Here is a 22,035-nt window from a genome sequence, read left to right as displayed (position 1 = left end):
CCTATCCTACCTATATATTGGTTTAATGTTACTAGCGTCAAAACATTACACAGGAACATTACGATCTGCCTGATCTTACGAGCGGCCGCCGAGATCTATACTGTACCATCCATGGTTGCATTAAAGAATTATGAATGTCCCTATCCTCTTAAAACCTCGATACCTTAGCCCATTAACGTGTTTCCTGATCGTTATGTATAATCGTGACGTTCCTTGTTATAACGACGTCACTGACAGGAATTCGATCAGGATTCGAACGATTCGGGCCAAATAAGTTAAAGTAAACGACTGACAGGGAAGGAATTCTAATGAAGTCAAATGACACCGAAATACTACACGAAAGTCATTTTAAATTTAACTGATTTTAGCCATTGATGCAAAAAGTACGAATCATAATGACAGTCCGACAAGAAATTGTAGAAATTAAAAAAGCGGCCAAGTGCGAGTCGGACTCGCCCATGAAGGGTTCCGTATTTAGGCGATTTATGACGTATAAAAAAAAACTACTTACTAGATCTCGTTCAAACCAATTTTCGGTGGAAGTTTACATGGTAATGTACATCATATATTTTTTTTAGTTTTATCATTCTCTTATTTTAGAAGTTAAAGGGGGGGGGGGACGCACATTTTACCACTTTGGAAGTGTCTCTCGCGCAAACTATTCAGTTTAGAAAAAAAATGATATTAGAAACCTCAATATCATTTTTGAAGACCTATCCATAGATACCCCACACGTATGGGTTTGATGAAAAAAAAAATTTTGAGTTTCAGTTCGAAGTATGAGGAACCCCAAAAATTTATTGTTTTTTTTCTATTTTTGTGTGAAAATCTTAATGCGGTTCACAGAATACATCTACTTACCAAGTTTCAACAGTATAGTTCTTATAGTTTCGGAGAAAAGTGGCTGTGACATACGGACGGACAGACAGACGGACAGACAGACAGACATGACGAATCTATAAGGGTTCCGTTTTTTGCCATTTGGCTACGGAACCCTAAAAAGTGGCAACATTGTAGTGTCGTCCCTTTCAAATCAATCTAAGAGAACGGGACGACACTACAATGTTACGACTTTTTAATTTCTACAATTTCTTCTCGGAATATATGTCTTTTATATCATTTACCTTTGTCTTGTATATTTTATAGTTAGTGTTTTGTTATTTCTAGATTTAATTCAAGTTTATTATAGTTTTTAATTGTTAGTTGTTCGAAATAAATAAATAATGTACTAATCCTATGTTTTCTGCTTCCATTCGATTTTGAAAATTATTTTTTTAATTGAAAATAGGTATATACCTACATATAGATTGGTTCCATATTTGTCAGAACCCAGTTCTTACTTATTTCTATATTATGTATTGGAGGTCGCACATGGCACATTGCAGGGACTCAGTATCGAAGCAGTCGCAAAAAGGTCGCGATACAGTCGCGATGCTGTCGCTGGTCATATACCCTCACACACTTAAACACGATTCTGCATCGCTACTATCAACAACATCAGTTTATTTTATTTCAGCGCAGCGTTTGCACTCAAGGAAATTGAACAGGCCACTTTGTACAGAAATATTTGGAGTTATATTCTTTTGTACCTGTATCGTACACCGTACTTAAGTACCTACGGGCTACGGGTCGGTCTTTCCGTGACCACAGCTGGTGCAACTCAGCTGAAACGTCTTTTATTTTCATCTTTATATGCTGTTTATAAAATAGGTACAGAGAATTATCCTAACCGCAGAAACTAAAGAGCCATATCGTATGCAATCCCTTCCGTTTATAACGAATGGAACACTCCAACAAACTCAAAGTTCCGCGGCACACGGTGCAGATCCTAGTTCCTAAACGAACTGAAAGAAGAACAAACTCAACTAGTTCGGCGATTGTGGGGTTGTTGGGAACAGTTACCTAATATAGTCGGGCTCGCCGTTTCTGATAGTACCGTAAAAGTATAAAACTTTGCCGTTAACATAAATTTGCCCACCGCGTCACAGTTCAGTAAAAGCGAAATAACTCAAAAGTAGTTACTGATACACTTTCTGAAGAAAGTGAAGAAAATGAAATTATTAACATAAAACTTATTACACAGTGTATTGTCGTGTTTACTTAAGTACATAGCTACAGTTAAAGTATAAAACTCTGCCCTTTAACATAACTTTGCCCACCGCATCACAGTTCAGTTAAAGCGAAATAACTTAAAAGTTGTTACAGATACACTTTCTTCAGAACAACACAACGGCAACACACTTTGTGAAATAAGTTTTTTGTTAATAATTTCATTTTTGATTCAAGCTCTTATCGCCGACTGTGCTTTTCTTTCAACCATCATTTATTATATTCACGATACTAACAAAAGTTAGATAAAACCTTGTAAAACGTATAAACAGAAGTTTTTATTTTGAATATTTTCAGATTTTTAGGTGAAATTGACTATACTGGTAATAAGATGGAGATTTTTACAGTAAAGCTGCAGAGAAAAGGTACCTACCCCCCTGAATATAAATTTGTATGCAAAGGTTCTAAGCTAATAATATTATAATTGTGTTGACAGTCCTTATTGGAGCTATAATTTTATTTCATTAGTATTGTTATTATTTTCATTTTTATTTTGACGATCATGATAGAAATTCTTATATTTTTGACATCAATGCAAATTTATTATGTAATTGTCTTTCATGAAATAAATCGTCTAATCTTCTCTAATCTATAGTATTGCTGACTGTAAGTACGTGCCGATGCTGTTACTACCTTGACTGTACCCTTGTATAGATTTCTTCAGATTAGTCCTCAACTGTCTGTCTGTCTTGTCTGTATGTGTATGTAGTCTGGCGGGGACATGTCTGCCGCATGCACCCTGAAAGGTGGGCCGAAATGGCTACCGAGTGGGACCTACGGAACACCATCGATGGTGCAAGCCGGGGTTCAGGCAGACCGAAGAGGAGATGGCGGGACGACTTGGACGCATTTTATCCGGGTTGGCGGGAAAGTACAAACGACAGGGTTGAGTGGAGGAAAGGGGAGGCCTTTGGTCAGCAGTGGGACACTAAACCAGGCTAATAAAATAAAAAGTCATCAACTACAGCAAATACCTAATTTTGACTATTTGCTGTGGTGTTGCCGTGCACACCCAGCCTTATATTTACCTAGACATAAACGGCCTAATGAGTCGGATGCTTAGTGTAGCAAGTGTTTAGTTAGTCATGTATCTAGGTATTCCCTTAGTGCACTATTCTGGCTTGCAGCGGATGTAGGTTAATAATTTAGGAGTGGTACGGCTGGCGTCGGCGGTGTTTCATGTATTTTTATATTTTGCTAGATAGAAGAATAAAAACCCACCATATTTCATTCAAAATTGTTTTGTCATCGTTTGAAATATTATTGCGTTTCAATCGGCAATCTACAACACTACAAACCCATACAGGCCAATTCGATTGTGCACTAGACATCAAACCGATATTTGCAAGGCTTAATGACAGAATGAATGAATGCTATGATTATGTTAAATTTGATGTCCAAATTTCATAAAAGGTGGCGCTGTTACAAACGCAAATGATTCCAATGTGATTCAAATATCTGTTAGATGTCAGGTGCACGTTCGAATTGACCTGTCAGTGACTGATAAAAACCGAGATAAAAAGCGTCTGTGTTCATATTTCGCAATCGTATGTTTTTCTTTTCGTTAAAACTCTTTAATTGGCGCCCAACGTGGGCCCGGTAAAACTCAATTTAAAAAAAGTATTAATAAACAACCACGTGACCAACGCGACTAACATCTATTGATTAAAACAAGAACAACTCGTAACGTTGCTTAGTATATAAAACCACTAAAATATTCTTCGCATAGCCAAACTGGCCGTCAGTTCCTGACGCCATCAAAACGCGGTATGTCCAACAAGTGTAATGAAACTTAAGCTTTTTAGTTGGGATAACTAAAACCCCTCACACACCTGGAGGCTGCCATCGCTTGGCGTGTTGACAGCTCGAACCAGCCAGTGTAATAATGACCTTTATAGATCTCAAGGCCATGTGTTGAGAGCTCAACTCGCAGTTGTTAACTCGGCCAACGGTAACAGAAAGTCTGTTCTGAATACAAATACACGGGCCGTAACAGGTAGAAGCCCCTTATTATGTATTTGTGAAACCCGAAGGGATCATCCCCTGAAGTGGTCTTGTGAAAAATAAGCAAATATGTTTGAATATAAAATGAGAAATGAAAGCAGTTGTAAATGTGTGGACGAGAAAGATACTTTTGTAAGTTATAATATATGATATACAAAAATTATATTTTAGCAGGCCACCAAAAAAAAATAGTATCATTATTAACGTAGTGATTAAATAAAATAGGCATTAGATTGGATTATTTATTGGAATGGGTATGTTTTATTAGTAAATCATGCATTTTCTTTTAGAGAGGGGCATTTGCAGAAGTGAGCCAACGGACAAACATCCTATACTTAAATATCTCAATTTAGGTTAAAAGCTATTATTTACTTACCTGTGTATATTTTTCATTGAAATGTTTGCATCCGTATTTGCGTTATTAAGAAACTAATATAAATTCATTATTGACATAATATTAAGTAGTAGGATTATTCGAAAGATGACATTTCCGGTCTGAAATTGCGGATTGAGAAATATGTACAAAAAAATGAGACAGATTAAAAATCCACAAGTCTGAAAGTAAATAAATATAAAAACGGCCGCGGTCAGAGCACTTTACCCGTAGATGCTGTATCAAATACTACTTGCTCTCATAACAACCCTAACAACACTCATAACGCCTAATAGATAGCCGGCAGTGACCCTGCCTACGCCTGCTAAGCAGTTGTCTTTAGATCCTCTAGACAAGTAGACTTCACCGCAACCTCGGCCCACGCTTTAAATGAAGTTGATTTAAGAATGACTCACTCTAGACCGGGCCGGGGCCGGGCCAAGGCATCCGACATGTCATTTTCTATGACAGCCAATCGGTGATCACGTGGTGCTTTCCATAGAAAACGAAGAGTCGGAAGCTCCGGCCCGATCTAGCGTGAGTCATCCTTTAGATATCACTGTCAGTCATTAAATTTTCTTACGAATTTGCTTGTAAAGATTGAAGTCCTGAAGTAGAAAAAAAAGCGGCCAAGTGCGAGTCGGACTCGCCCATGAAGGGTTCCGTATTTAGGCGATTTATGACGTATTAAAAAAAAACTTCAACTTCAACTTCAACATTTATTCAGCAAATAGGCCACAAGGGCACTTTTACACGTCAACATTGAATTTACATACAAGCAAAATAATAATAATTATCAGGGATGTTGCGGATGCCGATTTTTTGACATCCGCGGATGCGGATGCGGATGCGGATTTTTTAAGGCTCACATCCGCGGATGCGGATGCGGATGCGGATGTCAAGATAGCACCATAAAAAACGTCAAATATTACATTTTAGTAATTTTTATTTCAAAAAACCTGCCAAGTGCGAGTCGGACTCCCGTTCCAAGGGTTCCGTACATTAAGTCCCACTCACGCTTGACTGCTGATTTCTAATAGGTTTTTTTGGTTAATGACTAAATTACCTAGCAGTCTAGCACTTACGCCGATGCTAAGGCGTTTCTGTACCGACCTGTTCCACATCCGCATCCGCATTAAATCCGCATCGATTTGATGCGGATGCGGATGCGGATGCGGATGTTGAAAATAATGCGGAAGTTCCGCGGTTGCGGATGCGGATGCGGATGTTCGCAACATCCCTGATAATTATACATAAACAATTATTAAATACAACTACAACTACCAAATCAAACTAACGTAATACAATTACTTAGAGATGTATAAGGTCTCTTAATGTCGAATTACATAAAAAAACTATAATAATAATATTAAAATAAAAACAAAACAGATACATGGAAAAACTACTACTAGATCTCGCTCAAACCAATTTTCGGTAGAAGTTTGCATAGTAATGTACATCATATATTTTTTCAGTTTTATCATTCTCTTATTTTAGAAGTTACAGGGGGGGGGGGGGACACACATTTTACCACTTTGGAAGTGTCTCTCGCGCAAACTATTCAGTTTAGAAAAAAATGATATTATAAACCTCAATATAATTTTTGAAGACCTATCCATAGATACCCCACACGTATGGGTTTGATGAAAAAAATATTTTTGAGTTCCAGTTCTAAGTATGGGGAACCCCCAAAATGTATTGTTATTTTTCTATTTTTGTGTGAAAATCTTAATGCGGTTCACAGAATACATCTACTTACCAAGTTTCAACAGTATAGTTCTTATAGTTTCGGAGAAAAGTGGCTGTGACATACGGACGGACAGACAGACAGACAGACATGACGAATCTATAAGGGTTCCGTTTTTTGCCATTTGGCTACGGAACCCTAAAAACGGGTTGCACTCCGGGAATGCCGGCAGAAGTGAAAACTCAATGACATTGTAACAGTTTTTCGATCAGGTCACGTCTTACGAATTTTGAAACTGTCGAATCTGTCGGTCACGCGTCCTGTCGCGAGTTTAACATTTTTCCCCATCTCAAAAAGTCCACAGCGCCGCTAAAGAAGTTTTCACTTCAAAGAAAAAAACAAATAGTACCCAATCCAGTCGTGATCCACACTCGCAACGCATTTCAAAGCGACGCGACGTCGGGAGCCAGAGGGCCTACCGCGAACCACGTTCGACGTGTTGCCTCCCTGTCACACTTACGTACGAACTTACAAGTGCGACAGAGAGGCAACACGTCGAACGTGGTTCGCGGTAGGCCCTCAGAATGCCGCTGAAGAGATGCTCGGAATTAATCTCGACTTAACGCGTCTTCCTAGCCTTGGAGTACCAGAAAATATATTCAAACGTGAATCTTAAGGAATTTTAAGGAACTACGAAATTGTGTTCAAGATATATAACTATTAAATCAAAAAAAATAAAAACTCCCTACGCATTATAATTCCGAAAAAATCTGATTCTCTTCAAACTGCTGCTGGATAGATTTTTACCAAATATAGTGAAGAAATACCGCAAAGAAACTCGCTTTCACGCAAAAAAATACAATCGAAATCGGTCCATCCGTTTGAGTATACGTTGTCTAAGTACCCACAACACAAGCCTTATTGAGCTTACTCTGTCAATCAATCTATAATGTCCTATAATAATATTTAATTATTTATATCTCCAATCTCAATCAGAATAATGTAAAACGTCAAAAACTACACAACCAGAAAAGTAATAAATCTGTCGTTGCATGACGTCACATAGTAGTGATCTTATCGAAGCTAGCGATAGAAAGGCAAGCGTTCACAATGGACACTGACATTTCAATAAAATATTGTAGGGTATTTCACTTACTAACTGTCGGCCCAATTCGAATAATGCTTATAAGATGTCACAGCGATACGACGTCGATCTGTCAGTGTCAATAGTGACGTTTTTAGTTAAAGAAATAGCTTGTAGACAGTCTTCTCCACAATTAATTTCTTTAAAATGCAGTAATTGAAACTTAAAATTGACATATTTTATTTGTGTTAAGATAAAATGTATGATGCAGGATCGAGTTTATTACGCGATTATCATACTAATGCGGGTATTGGAATCGGCACCAGTATGTTAACCGCCTAAGACTGTAAACCCAACAAATACCTATGTAACCCTTCGAATTGTGCTAGTTTCAATTCAGAAGTGGGACGCACGAACTCCAAATTAAATTCACATTATCGGGTGACGGAATATTGTTGGAAACCCCAACATGGCGATCATAATTATATGATAAGGATACGAGTATTCATTCGTCTTGAGGAGGGCGAAATATGACCCAAATTAGAGACTACTCCGCTTAAACAAAAGCTCTTGTTAAACAACTAGGGAACAAACCAAATAAAAAAAAATGTGTTTTTAAGTAGTCATACTACTATAAAATGAATTCGTATAGGAGGTGCAAGCGCATATTGCTTGCCCTTAGAGTCGGTCAAAGCCGCCTAGTCTTAGTAAGTTGGCATATAGTCGAGAAATTGGGACGGGTTCCACCGTGGCGGGGTAGCCAAGGGGTTCAAGGCGTTAGCCCGGATTTCTAAAGACGGCGTTCGAATCCGGCCTTTACCACAGGAGTGCTTCGTCACTTTTTCTTTAATATATATGTCATGTATTTCAGTTTATAACGTAGTGTCATTCCTAGAAACCTAGCTCATACAACCTAATAATGTATCCTTTTCCAGGCTTATTTTCCTGACGAACACGCTGACGCTTTTGTAATTTCAATTTACGAGTAGCAAACGCACACGTTAAAGGGAGGAATGTTTTATTGAATTAATTCTGAGAAACTCTCGATTTAGCAGCTAATGCTTTTGTTCATAAAGGTACCGTTCAGATTCAGACTACATACAGCGTTACTGTTGCAGTATTGTCGACTGCATTCTCAAAATTTTGCAGATCTCAAAATTTCGTTACATTTGGTTAAGTTTTGGAGGAGGAAACAGTCGAGTACCAACGAAACCTCGTTTTTTGAGATTTTTACGCAGGATTTTTCTCCTAACCTGGCGTTGTCCTTGTCGCACTACCTAGTTTTAGGAGCCGCTTCCGTTAGCGAGACGCATATTTTCGCCAAAAATATTAAATCTCAGCTCCCGTATCCTCTTAAACTTTTAGTTCGAAACAGTGATGTAGCCGAAAGCTAATTTTATTACTTCTAATAACTGTTCTGCTCTAAACGATACCGAACTTGGTAGTTAATATTAAATTTTTTAACTTTGTTTAAGCCTATGCCGCTATTTGTATTTGATTTCCTATCTGCTCTATATTTTTATTTGTTTTGTTTTCACTGTATTTGAGTTTTACTTCTTTGAATTTATAATTTGTTAATGACACATTCTTCTATTTTTCCGTGTAAGCGAATTGGTAAACTACTGTAAGCTTATATGAGAGAAATAAATGGTATTGTATTGTATTGTATGTCAATTAGAATTGAAAATGTAAAACGATCAACAACAATGCAAATCCATCATTAATCATCAAATAGGCATCCAATAATTAAAACCAGCTCACAGCCGCATTTCCATTTCTAAATAGATTACCAGAAATCGATGCCAAAATAATTAAATAAACAAGACACCCTGAGAATATTCGCAATTGTCGCAGTAGTTACGCAAAAGTAAAAAGTAGTATCTCGATAATAATCTCAGAGACATACAGCCTTTTAGCTTAAGAGAACAAGTGATAAGCCTATAGGACTTGGGACTGGATATGAATAATTAATTTGTCTCAATCTACAGGATAATAGTTTAAGCCTGTGCGTATATGTTGGATTCGGAGAAACTCTTGAAGTTTCGCGGTCTCCCTGCATATTTGGATGTGGATTATAAGTTGAGTTAAGATAATAATGATTTGTAAACAGATTACTAGCGAACCAGATTGATAGAAAAATGTGGCCCTTCCAAATTCATAGCTGACACAGTAAAACATTAGTTTTATCTCTCTCACACTACTTAACTAGATAACCCAATATAATGCAGCTTTGCCGATTGGCAAACAGATCTACAAAAAATAAGCAAGCAGCAAATACTAGAATTAGTTTTTTAAGTTAAGTGGATCTGAATAATTTATTATTAATGCAGTTTTATTCGGCCTGCAACCTTCCTACCCTCCACTAATCGACTTAGCTTGATGTGAGATTTAATACATTTATATATTTATTTATTTACTCGCGCATGGCGGAACGGAGTTAATATTTAAATTGGCTTAACGCTACATGGAATTAAATGGGAGACATACCATTGTTAATGGAGTTTGACGGGACCTGTTACCAAGAGGCCAATTCAAGCTCACATTTTGACATCAAAATGATATATAAATGGTGTAATTTTATTTATTTATTTATTATTTATTTATTGATCAAATAAGTAACACAGCATTACAGTATAAAACCAAGGCACTGTGAAACTACAAAATATAAAAGAAAAGACTCAAAGAAAAACAATATACATAAAAATTAAATTAACTAAATATTAGATTTGGGCGACGACGTAACAGCGTGGCTCCGTAGCGTCGTCTGACTCGGCGTAGGGTTCGGCAGGTTGCCCCGGAACCGCCGAAATACCACACCCTTCGGCCAGAAGTCCGCGCTTGCGATGGTGTCCTGCAGCGGCCGCGGCACGCGCACCACAAATGAACTGAAGTGCACATAGTGACGCGACTGTAGCTGGTGCACCCTCAGCGTGTAGCCAGTCTTCTGACGAACGTACTCCACCACCTCTTCGGACACGGCGGAGTAATGTAGGCGGATTTTGTTACCATTTGCCCGTACATCTCGCTCGAGCCAATACAAAATGACCGTATAAGTACGAGCGAAATGGATTGGCATTTGAATTGGCCTCCAGGTAGAGTATTAATGACAGGTAGACCAAATTGTTGTTGGTTTGGTGTTTTCGAATGTAAGAATGTGCTTGGTGTGGACATCAATTTTTTAGGACAGTCGACGTCAAAGATATGTTTACATTTTAGTAAGGTGCAAAAGTGTAAACATATCTTCGTCGACTGGACATACTATCTTCTTTGTAATCTGAGGAATTGTCTAGTTGTATCTTGATAAGATTTATTATTTTACTTTAATTAAATAAACTAAATTAAAACTAAGAATCCTAAATATATCTAAAATTAAACAAGCAATATAAAAACTACTCAAAGAGCCCGCGCAACCCCCGGCGCAAAGGTGCCCATCACACTCGCTGCGTTACCGCGTTGAATTGCGATGGACATTTATTTATTTATTTATTTAATAAATCTTACAGCTATCTTAACAGTTTCCCAATGCGATAGTGTAGGCAGGCTATTAACATTAAAAGCTAATTACTTATAAACTAGGTATATGGACAACCTTTGCACTAGGAAAAACCCGGAGCGCGGGTCCAGGGTCCTTTCTTGCAGGCGGCGACCTACTTCCCCAACGAAGGTTTTTGCCTCAGCGCACCAACAACCGGACGTCTCTACGGCTACTGGGACGAACAGGTAATTTGTGCTGAGTACTTTATTTATAATTAGTCGTAGTTAGTTTCAAGATTGATTAAAATCATAAATCATAAAATCATAAATCATTTATTTTTCGTGATAAACTAGTTAAACATACAAAAGTAACATGATAAAGGTTAGAAATTGATAATTAAGTACATATTGTTGTGTAGTGTTGTTTGTTGTTGTGTTATTGTTATGGTTGTTACATATTGTTGTTGTTGTTGATTCGTATTTGTATTTAAAATGTTCATCTGTAAACTGTACCTATTTCTGGAAATATATGACAGCTCATCTGTGAATAATCCTTGTAAGATATTCGTAGTGTATAAATAATGTATAAATTCAAATTGCCCCCGGTAAGCCGTCTATTGAAAGCATTTAAATATTCAAATTGGACATACAACATTTAGTTTGATTAATGGATTATTTGTTGTGCCTACGTTAATCATACAAATACAAATCACCACTTTCACAATTTCTCATTCAAAATCAACTTTATGTTTTGGAATTAAGATTGAACTTTCAAGGAGAAAAACGAAATGATAAGACTTTTTAAAAGTAAAGCGTGTTGAAAAGAAAATAACAATCTACCAAAATAATTCATCGTATTGACGTGTTTCCAAATGTACCTTGAAATGTTTATATTATTGGGTTGTTTTCAATGCTCCTGGCAATCACTAAATGTATTGCTTTTATCCGACGGTGGTAATGTTTTTGGCAATTGGCAAGTATTATCAGGCTATTGAATCATGTTACAAGTAAGTTTATCGTTTCATTTTTCGCCAACTGAACTCCTTTCAAACTTCCTACAATCATCTCTCTACTGAAAAGTGCATTCTAAAAAGTATGAAACAAGAAAAAGGAAACATCTCGAAATCGCATATACAAAACATTTTTTATTGATTATCTTTTAATCTGTCAGCTCTCACGGCTCATATATGAGCCAGAACGCTTATGGTGACGTCATATCGTGGGAGTCGACAGGTTAAATTAGAGACATAATTATCCAGATAGCCGTGGCTTGATCACTAGGACATTTCCAAAATGGCGAAACCTATCTTCTGCAGATTTCAAGCTAGATCCTTATTTAACCTGAAAATTATAATAGTCATAAAAGTCATAAATCATGCAGCACATGTTAGAGCTAATAGTAGTTTTGCGCCGTGCACCGTATGCAAACACTAGGAACTACTCTGCAAAAGGCGAAGTTGACTCGCAGGCCAATTCGAACGTGCAACTGATATCAAAACTATATTTGAATTTATTTACAAACAAGATATATACAGTGTATTACTAAAAGAAATTAAAAACTAGCTTAAATAACATGAAATCATATCAGTTTAGCTGTCATTCATAGGAACTCTGTGGTTCAAAAACGAAACCTGTAGTGCATAATTGTTCTCGAAAACGATCGTATTTGTCATGGTACTTCAGTCAACGTCGTTACTTTTTGTACCAAGACTGACTGAAATTAGCAAGACACGTTCGTGCGTTTCTGTGAAAATACGATGGAAAATAATTATGCACTACATCTGTAGTAGCTCAAATACTGTGTATCTTTCAAACCCAACACAATGACACTGTTATTCGCAAAATCTACCGAAATAATAATTATATGAACAACTAAATATTTCGGTATACAACCTCAACGGTACAAATATCTGCATGAGCATGACATCGTGTCCCAACTTCGCTAAAATCAACATAATGTATTATGCAATCTAATCCAGTATAACTATTGTAAATAAACTACGAAAAGGATTATGCGACTGAGGCTTGTATGAAGTTACGATCTTTTGTCGTAAGGATATATTATTATATCAGAAATTGTTACCTACCTTCAGTATTTCTCTGAACGTTCATCAAATCTAATATTGAAGCGTGAACGGAGCCTGAGATACAATTAAATCAAGCCCTGAGAAACAGTGCGGTTAGCATGATACGCAGTAGTAATTATAAAGAGAGATGTTATATCTTCCGTCTCTTTCACACAGAACTCAAAAATGGTCGCTTATAACGGTCGGTTTTAGATAAATTTTCCCCCCTCTCTCTAATCGCTCTATCCCCTCAGAGGTCAGATGGCAGTTGCTTTCGTGAAACGCCAAGTCTTTGGGCACGCCAAGGTTTATGTGGAGTGCAGTGGAGGTTCTTTAAAAAAAGATACTACTCGATTTTAAAGGGTTGGCAACGCGCATTTTCCCCCTCGAGATACAACCCCCGTATCTTGTGGTTAAACAAGCGATTGAAGTGATTAATCGCGCTAAGAGGACGCGGATTAAACTGACGAATCAATAGATTATATGTATAGGTAATAGAGATGTACCGAATAGTCGGCGATCAGTCGACGAGTAGTCGGCAAAACAACCAAAATTAGTCGGCACTTTATAAGTGGCAGAAAAACAGGACAAAAAGAAATAAACAACAAATTACCATAAGCTTTGCACCTATTTTACCCAAATTCCTATTTAGGGTGCTTAAGAAAATTTTTGTTCGAATTATTGACCGTGTGGTCGCTTTCTTCTGTCCGATTCCGATTGTCCGGTTGTCGTATGAAATATAGCCTTAGGATTGATTTTTTATTTTTAGCGTTACTATAATATTATGATGAGTAGCGCGACGAAAGGAGTAAAACAATTGTTTTTAAGTGCATCTGAACTAAACTCAGACGAAACTAATGATTTGGCCGACTAGCCGACTAATCGGCCATCCGAGCGCCGATTAGTCGGCTAGTCGGCCAAATCAATAGTGTACATCACTAATAGATACCTATAAAGGGACAAACTCTTTTTTGGTCTTGGAAATATTCAACGAGTTGCAAGCACCTATAGGCCCCGGTGTCCACATACTTGGCTAGCCGTGCGTTTCGCTGTTGTAGTAACGAACAAAAGGCCAGGTCACCTGTGGCCATAATTTACAATTATGTCGGAGGGGTGAGCTCCAGCGAGTGTGGTCGCACATTCGCTACGTCAGTCACCTGACCTGCCAGCGCACGGACCTGCTACGTTCTCAGCAGTAGAACTCAGTCTCTGTCGCCGAAAACGGCTAGATGATGATGACGACCAAAGTATATATAAAAGAAGTAAACCCAAAACGCTAAGGTACTTAGTTACTGAGAGGCACTTACGTTTTTCACCCCCCTTTTGATCTGGCGTCCCCCCTTCCACCACGTCAGCACAGCCTCAGGCCTCGATCCCGTGGAATGGCACTCCACCTCCTGAGGTCGGTCTGCCCGTAGCTGGCCGCTTTTGTTCAAGATGACCGCCGTGAGCGGACGCACTGGAACCAACTGGTGTGGTTAGGATGGTATTAAAGCAAACATGGAAAAATTCACACACAAGATTAAAAACTTGCGACCTTTCGGAACACAGATCCGATCGCTGCTACCAACGTAGCTATTTAATTTTTAATTTCTGCTTGATAAACATTTTTTTCGGAAGGAATAAGAATTGTAAATGTTTGAGTTTAATTTTTACAAGCATTTCATTAAATTGCAATGTACGTGTAGGTATGCATGTTCGGGTCAAAAATGGAGTTTTATCTATATGTAGAGAGAAAACGCTTACTTATTTATCTATGGCCTAATGCGTGTGCTTTCCTTGAGCGTTTTTGCCATACAAGCGTAATAAACGTCAGAATAATTTTCTCATATGTTTGCTGCACATTAAGCGTCGACAGCGCTTCAGAAGATAGTGCCGGTATAAAGCTGAATTGTTTACTGAATAACCCGCCTGCACGGCACACACGCTGCTTAAATAGGATGGATTTACCAGTACTTTGACTTGGTTTTAGCTTTAGTGCTACATAAACTGTAGAAATTTATTGAAGGCGCCACTGGGCTTCAACAGGCAACTGATGCAGACATCCATTCATCCATCTCCTGCTTCATAAGTGCGTCTTTTACGTTTGTTGCTTATTTGACGTTTGCCATTGACATATAATACGGATATTTTCATCTAACCTCAAAATGTACAATAAACAAATTAGAAAAAAAACACTACGTTTTTCATCACTGTATTTTTTATTAATAGCCACGTCAAATTAAGCCAAATTTGGCCAATCTGCGGAAATAATTCGTGTAGTTTTAAAAATTGGTACAGGTATACCTTATGATGTCTAGATAAACATACTAAAAGTCCTCGAAGGTAGGGGGTGTGCTGAGGGTGTAGGAGGGGGTTGAAGGTACCTTTTTTCATATTTTGGCTCATATCTCGAATATCTGTACGAATAGCATTGTAATTACTGCGGACAAAAGTTTTAACATAAAATTTTCTACAAATTTAGTTTTATTTATTTTTACTCTGCGATTAATACTTTAGGAGCTACAGGCTGTTAAACTTAAATAAGAGATAAAAAATAGACGGTTTAAGAAAACGTAGTTTTTTCGTAATTGTTCATCATTTTTATTTTTAATACGTCATAAATCGCCTAAATACGGAACCCTTCATGGGCGAGTCCGACTCGCACTTGGCCGCTTTTTTTTAATATATTTCGTTAAATTTAAATAATCACGATTATTTAGCAGTGGCGCTAGTGTGCACTTTGATGGGCTCTTAAACGCTGGCCGGAGTTTGCTCAAAACCGAGACAGATGGAGATCGAGGGGGGAGGCTTTTGCCCAGCAGTGGGATATAGGCTAGTAATAATAATAATTTATAACAAATACAAGAAATCATTCCCGCAACAAAAACCCCTATGGTGATCAAACATAAGATACTGTGCTAAACCTTAACTCCGGCATGTGACGGAGATGCAACGAATTGTTTGTGTCTGCTCGTTATTCGCAGTTAATTAAGGAGGCTCCGACAACGCGAAATTAAATAATGGCGTCGCAGTGGACGGTAAAGCAGTAATTACGGGCCTAGAGCGGAAAAGCGCCTTTGTGAGCCATTCGGTAATAAGTACGCATGATATTGAAATGTTTGATAGTGCTTCGAGTTGAGAGAGATAGCCGAGTGCCAAATGTGACAATCGTTTATACTAACATAGAATATAATATGACTACTGAAACTTTTTGTAGACCTTGCCATAAGATAGAAAATAATTGCTTGATTAAGATAGAAAATACTTGCTTCGTTCAGTCAGTACAGCGAACTCACAATGGTCTTAAATGCCATAGACTTTACTGGCTCTTAAGTCCATTTTTCACCATTTTGAGCAGGTACTAGGTCTTTTTCAAAAAATAGAATCGACTGAAAAATTATATATATATATAATTTTAAATTTAACGAGAATCGATTTGAGCTGCAGAGGAGAACATCCGGACATACAAAAGCATTTTTGGCCAAGCTGAACCGGAGACCTTCGCTAACACTCGGTCTATCATACTCGGGTTTGACGGGAGCAATTTGACATTTAAAAAGTTCGACAACGTCACTTTTTACACAGACAAATCATATCCTAAGAAATCTAGATTAAATACATAGGTAACCTGTTAATCAGAACATGTCTCTAGCTTTCCAATAGCTACCTATTCTTCGTAGTGATAATATTTCAGTTTGTTTGAACAAAGAGAAGATACAATAATTATAATACAAACAGTATATACCTATTTACTTAAGGTTTGAAGTGGCAGCCTCGGGCTACCAATTAAACTGCGGTAATGTTCCATATTCTACCGTTATTGTGCACATAACAGTGCCTTGCTCCGTGGGAATAATGAACAAAATGCCTTGATGGGTTTCTAAACTAACAACCGGTGAATATTCTTGTTTACGCACTGTTATGTCGCTTATTAAATTGCAGCGGGTTTAAGGTGCGGCCACACTGCGGCTCAACGGTGACGGTACGGAATCAGTATCTTGAAAGAAACTGAGAAGAAATTAAAAAGAAAACTCACAGTTGATGTCCAATATGAGCATCTTAGTCTGCGGCGGCGCCAAGTTGGTATTGGCGGCCTGGCAGACCAGCCGTGCGTTCAGGTGCTGACGGCCCACGTTGGGGAACGCCAGCGTGTTGACGGTCACGCCGTCGCCTCGCTGCTCGTACGAGTCGTCGATGACTGTGTTCTCAAGGTACCAGGTGAGGCGGGGTCGAGGGTCACCTGCAGAGAAAATGACAGATGTAGGCAGGTAGGTATATAGATTCCCTAAAAGTTGGTCAGACCGGTACCCTCACCATGAATGTTACGCGGCTTTAAACGCTAGGTTTTTTGGTGGATACGTGAACATAAGAAAAAAAAGAAGATGAAAAAGGAGAAGAAGAGGTGAAGAGGAGATCAGATGTATTATTATCAATATGAAAAAGTAACATCTTTTCAAATATATAGGTACCTATTTCAAATTTAAACCTGAAATGTAAGTACCCCATTCGTACGGGATTCCTGAAAGAGATTTGCGAATATCCTAAAGTTTCACCGAAATGTCACTCTCGATTCCTTACCGATGTTATCTTGTGAAATTTTAAGGGAGTTTCCGCAGAGATTTGTTTTTTGGCTAATGGCTTGCCTTATCTACTTCCTTGTGTAAAAAGGGCAATAGTCAATTGGCTGTTTTATTAACATAAACTTTGTTAATGTAGTATACACATACACAACCAGCTATACTGTATGAGAAACCACCTATTTAATCTGATTTTTGAAATTATACTTTTAATTTTTGTTTAGTTTAGAGTAATCGCTAAAATAAGTATAATATTAATTATAAATTAGTAAAGAATAAGAGGGTTAAATAATATATTCAATGTAAATATTGTAGCCATGAGTTGAAAGCCGCAAGCAAAGGAAATACGTATTTTACCATGTTATTAACATTATGTAAATATGATAAATGTTAAGGCGTCAACTATTTAAAACTGAATGCAACAATAGACATACGAGATGCAGAATAGAACAATAAACATGCTAGTGACATAATAAATTCACGAATACCAAACCCACTCGTCCGGCACGGGTAGACACTAAAATGTCCATTAGTCGATCCTTGTCACACCTTTGTCGGGCGCGAAGTGGCTACAGGGTTGCCAGGCGTACGATAATTATCCTACATTATATGATTATTTGCACTACAGGGGGACTAGCTAAGCCGACAATCGCTCGCAAAGAAACGAAACAAAACGCTGCATCTGTTTCTATCGCACTAATATGGAAGAGTGATAGAGAGACAATGGCGTTTCGTTTCGCTTTCTGCAAATGCAGTATCATGTACGATCCAATTTACAATACCCAATTTCAGACCTGGCGATAACACCCAACATTCAACAAGTCTACTATTTGAGGCGAAAATGGGCGTTTTTTTTTGTTGTCCCCTACCCTTTTTTTTCAAATTTGGGATTTTTTATGTTAGTTCTACTCAGAATCACGAGCTCTTTCTATCTTAATAGGAGAGAAAAAAGTGTCCTAAGGTTTTTATTTCCATTACGTCACCATTTTTCATAGACTTTGTATGGCGGTCGCGCAATGGAAAGATCGAAAAATGTATGGAAATTTTGGGACACTTTTTTTCTCCTATTAGGATAGACAGAGCTCGTGATTCTGAGTAGAAATAACAAAAAAAAATCCAAATTTGAAAAAAAAATGTAGGGGACAACAAAAAAAAAGCCCAAATACAACACTTTCACTCAGAAACTAGGAGAAATAGGATACAATTGGCATCGGCATTAAAAATGTAAAATTTTCCTCAAACCGTTTAGAACTAGCACAGCATGCACAAATTAAATGAGATTTATATATTATATGAAAGCTATAAGCTTATTTTGCAAGTAATTTTATAGATATATTTATCATCGGTATGATAATTTTGACACTAAATTACGGTAACTCACTTCCGCTCACCTGGCAACCCTGGCAAGGCAACGGCAGTGACTTGTGAATTTCCCATGGGCAGGCGTGTCTGACACATTCACAAAATTCAAAGCACGACAGGAGAGATAAAATTTACCGCATTATCAAACAGATGGCGTTGACACGTTGAAACGTTTTTCTGCATCACGCTATCGAAATTTTTGCAGTCACGTATAAAACCCCAGCGGGGTTTGTGGTTTTATTTGAGTGCGAATGCTGTTAGTCGGTTTTATCAAATAGACGGCCGGACAGTGCTCGTGCTACGTTAGTTTACGATATTGAACAAATAGACAGCGTGTGCCTGAAGTACCTTACGGTAAATCTTTTTCCGATAGCTATTTTTAAAAGGGAAAAATTCCTTGAATTCATCTGTCTAACTAAGCGGAAAAAGCTAGTGAAATGGAAATGGTGTGTTATTTGTTAACCTCGGATCTATTCTTGTTTCTATTTGAGGAAGTTTGCTAAAAAAAATTTTGAAATAATGTACAATTCATAATTTGAAGTTTCAAAGTTTCCTAGAAAACCTATTCTTATTTTATGCATATTTCTTATGTGAATTTATACGCAAACAACCTTTGTATTTCTAAGAAAACAACCCACATGTAGATACATTATTCAAAAACTAAGTTACGTAGTTCAGATGCGTGTAGGTAAATATTTAATCTAAATTCCAACTTTTTCCACCACGTAGATGGAAGCAAGTGATTGATCAGTTCCAAGATTAAATAAGTTACTCGTGTGGATATGTTTTATTTTCACCCGTCTGCAGCGAACCTAAAGGAGTGAACATTTTAGCTTACGTGTTAGGCGGAGGTATATAAAGTTACTATACTGATTATGATGGATGATTAATGGTGATTAAGCAAGCGGTAAAACAGGCTTTATAGGTGGCTTAAAAATATTATAACATTTTTTTAGGCCGCGGCATACTGTCGATCAATTTATCAATAGTATGCGTTTGTGTATCGCTACTAACAGATACAGGCTTATCCAAAGTAAAAAAATCGTAATTTGTTAATTTCTTCGTAACCGGTACACCGATTGTTATGATACTTTGTATATTTTAAATATGTACAGTTCGGCTTTGTCCAATGGCTAGGGACTGTATAAGTATATATATATCGTCGCCTACCACCCATAGCTTAGCATACTTTGGGGCTAGGTTGATTTGTGTAAGAAGTCCTTTAATATTTATTTATTAACTAGCTTTTGCCCGCGACTTCGTCTGCGTGGAGTTAGTAATTTGGGCAGCTTATTTTTACCCAATCTGCTTTTTATCGATTTCCCATACAAATTTCCACCCCCCTTCTCACCCCCTTCAACGGTGATGTCTGGGATAAAAACCACCCTATGTCCTTCCCCGGGACTTAAACTATCTCCATAGGTACCAAATTACAACTAAATCGGTTTAGCGGTTTAAGCGTGAAGATGTAACAGCCAATTTTAATTAATTTCATATTTTGACATAGTTTAAATCCTTCTTATTGATACGAATATTTTATGAAATTCTGGACCAAATTATAACTGTTTTGACAATCTCACTTTATTTATACTTACAATTAATTAAGCAATCTAATTTATTTGTTAACTGTTGGTAATGTTTTATTTCTGGATTTCTTCTTTGTTTGTTTTTGTTATTGTTATAATGTTTTTATTGTTGACTGATTGATTAAGTATTTATTTGATATTTTATCATTGTATTTGCATGGCTTTTGTCTATATTCGCAAATAAAGAACTGAATACTGAATACAGACAGACAAACAGACAGACACACTTTCGCATTTATAATATTAATATTATATATTAGTATGGATTTATCTGGTGTTACCTACTTCCGAAGGTTTCACAGGTGAGTTCCAAGGTGTCACCCTCGTTGTACGGCTGTAGCAGCCGCGTCTGGTCTTTGGTCCTCGTGTCCACTATCGTCGGCCGGTTCATTTAATCTGGTGTTACCTACCTCCGAAGGTTTCACACGTGAGTTCCAAGGTGTCACCCTCGTTGTACGGCTGCCGCAGCCGCGTCTGGTCTTTGGTCTTCGTGTCCACTATCGTCGGCCGGTTCATTTAATCTGGTGTTACCTACCTCCGAAGGTTTCACAGGTGAGTTCCAAGGTGTCACCCTCGTTGTACGGCTGTAGCAGCCGCGTCTGGTCTTTGGTCCTCGTGTCCACTATCGTCGGCCGGTTCATTTAATCTGGTGTTACCTACCTCCGAAGGTTTCACAGGTGAGTTCCAAGGTGTCACCCTCGTTGTACGGCTGTAGCAGCCGCGTCTGGTCTTTGGTCTTCGTGTCCACTATCGTCGGCCGGTTTGGAGGGGCTGAGGACAAAAAGATTTCATCAACCATCTTATGTTATGTCACTTTATTGCACAATATCTGGGCGACCGAGCTCTGCTCGGAAAACATATAAAAACTCAAAAATGTGCGTTTTCCCAGAGATAAGACCTAGCCAGATCGTTAGAGTCGTTTCCGAGATCCCCGAAATATATATATAAATAAATATACAAGTATTGCTCGTTTAAAGGTATTAGATAGATAGATATTCGATTAGATAAACAGGTTTAAATTACATAAAACGGACCAAGAAAAAATGTTTTTATTTAGGTAATCTGTTTTGCAGTAAAACTTATCGTACAATAAACTTAACGAAGTTCACACTAGCCCACGTACGCAACGTATGCAATGCATTATGAAATCTAAACACTGAATTTGTATGTAAATAATAAATAATATAAAATAAAAAAGCCATTTATTCCTTAATATCGCTACATTATAAAAAAGAATTGACGGATACGAATGCATGCATTCAGAATTTGTATGTATGTATTTACTAATTAATTAAGTAAATGATCTACTAATTTTGTAATCTTTGTTTAGTTAGAGAAAAATATTTTTTTTATTATTATGTTTAAAGCGTCTTTAAGATCTATATAAATCGCTTAATATTCAGCCATTTGATCTTAAAACTTCAACTCCGACCAACAATACTTAGTTACGCGTCTAAATATAATTTGTAATTCCGTCAGAACTGTCAATAGGTAATTTAAGTAACTGTCAAATTATTCTCAAATACTTTGGTCTTTGATTTTCTTAATCACACGGAAATTGTTTAAAATTGCCTGGACTTGACTGAAATTAATTTCTTTGAGCTTTGTCGTAGGTTAACTGGAATATCAAAGTTATTTTCGGCAAGGATGAGTCTATGTTAAGCGTTAATGAAAGAAACATGATTTCATACAATAAAAACAGTTCTTTTTGAAAATCAAACAATGTTGAGT

The 22,035-nt window shown here is 37.4% G+C and overlaps 1 protein-coding gene across 1 annotated transcript in view; it reads right to left on the bottom strand.

The window, feature by feature from the left end:
• Positions 1 to 21,103, bottom strand: part of LOC134656034 (nephrin-like) — a 37,634-nt gene extending 16,531 nt beyond the window's left edge. The window contains exons 1-4 of the mRNA XM_063511550.1: positions 20,965 to 21,103; positions 20,715 to 20,801; positions 16,816 to 17,019; positions 14,105 to 14,256 (exon numbers count right to left, since the gene is read on the bottom strand). Coding sequence (XP_063367620.1) covers positions 14,105 to 14,256; positions 16,816 to 17,019; positions 20,715 to 20,801; positions 20,965 to 21,103 — 582 coding nt within the window. The remainder of the gene's footprint in view (positions 1 to 14,104; positions 14,257 to 16,815; positions 17,020 to 20,714; positions 20,802 to 20,964) is intronic.
• Positions 21,104 to 22,035: the final 932 nt, after the last annotated feature.

The sequence above is a fragment of the Cydia amplana genome, chromosome 17 (assembly GCF_948474715.1).
Source record: "Cydia amplana chromosome 17, ilCydAmpl1.1, whole genome shotgun sequence".
Taxonomy (NCBI): domain Eukaryota; kingdom Metazoa; phylum Arthropoda; class Insecta; order Lepidoptera; family Tortricidae; genus Cydia; species Cydia amplana.
The sequence above is the reverse complement of the archived record's forward strand: the minus strand, read 5'-3'. Positions and strand labels throughout refer to the sequence as shown.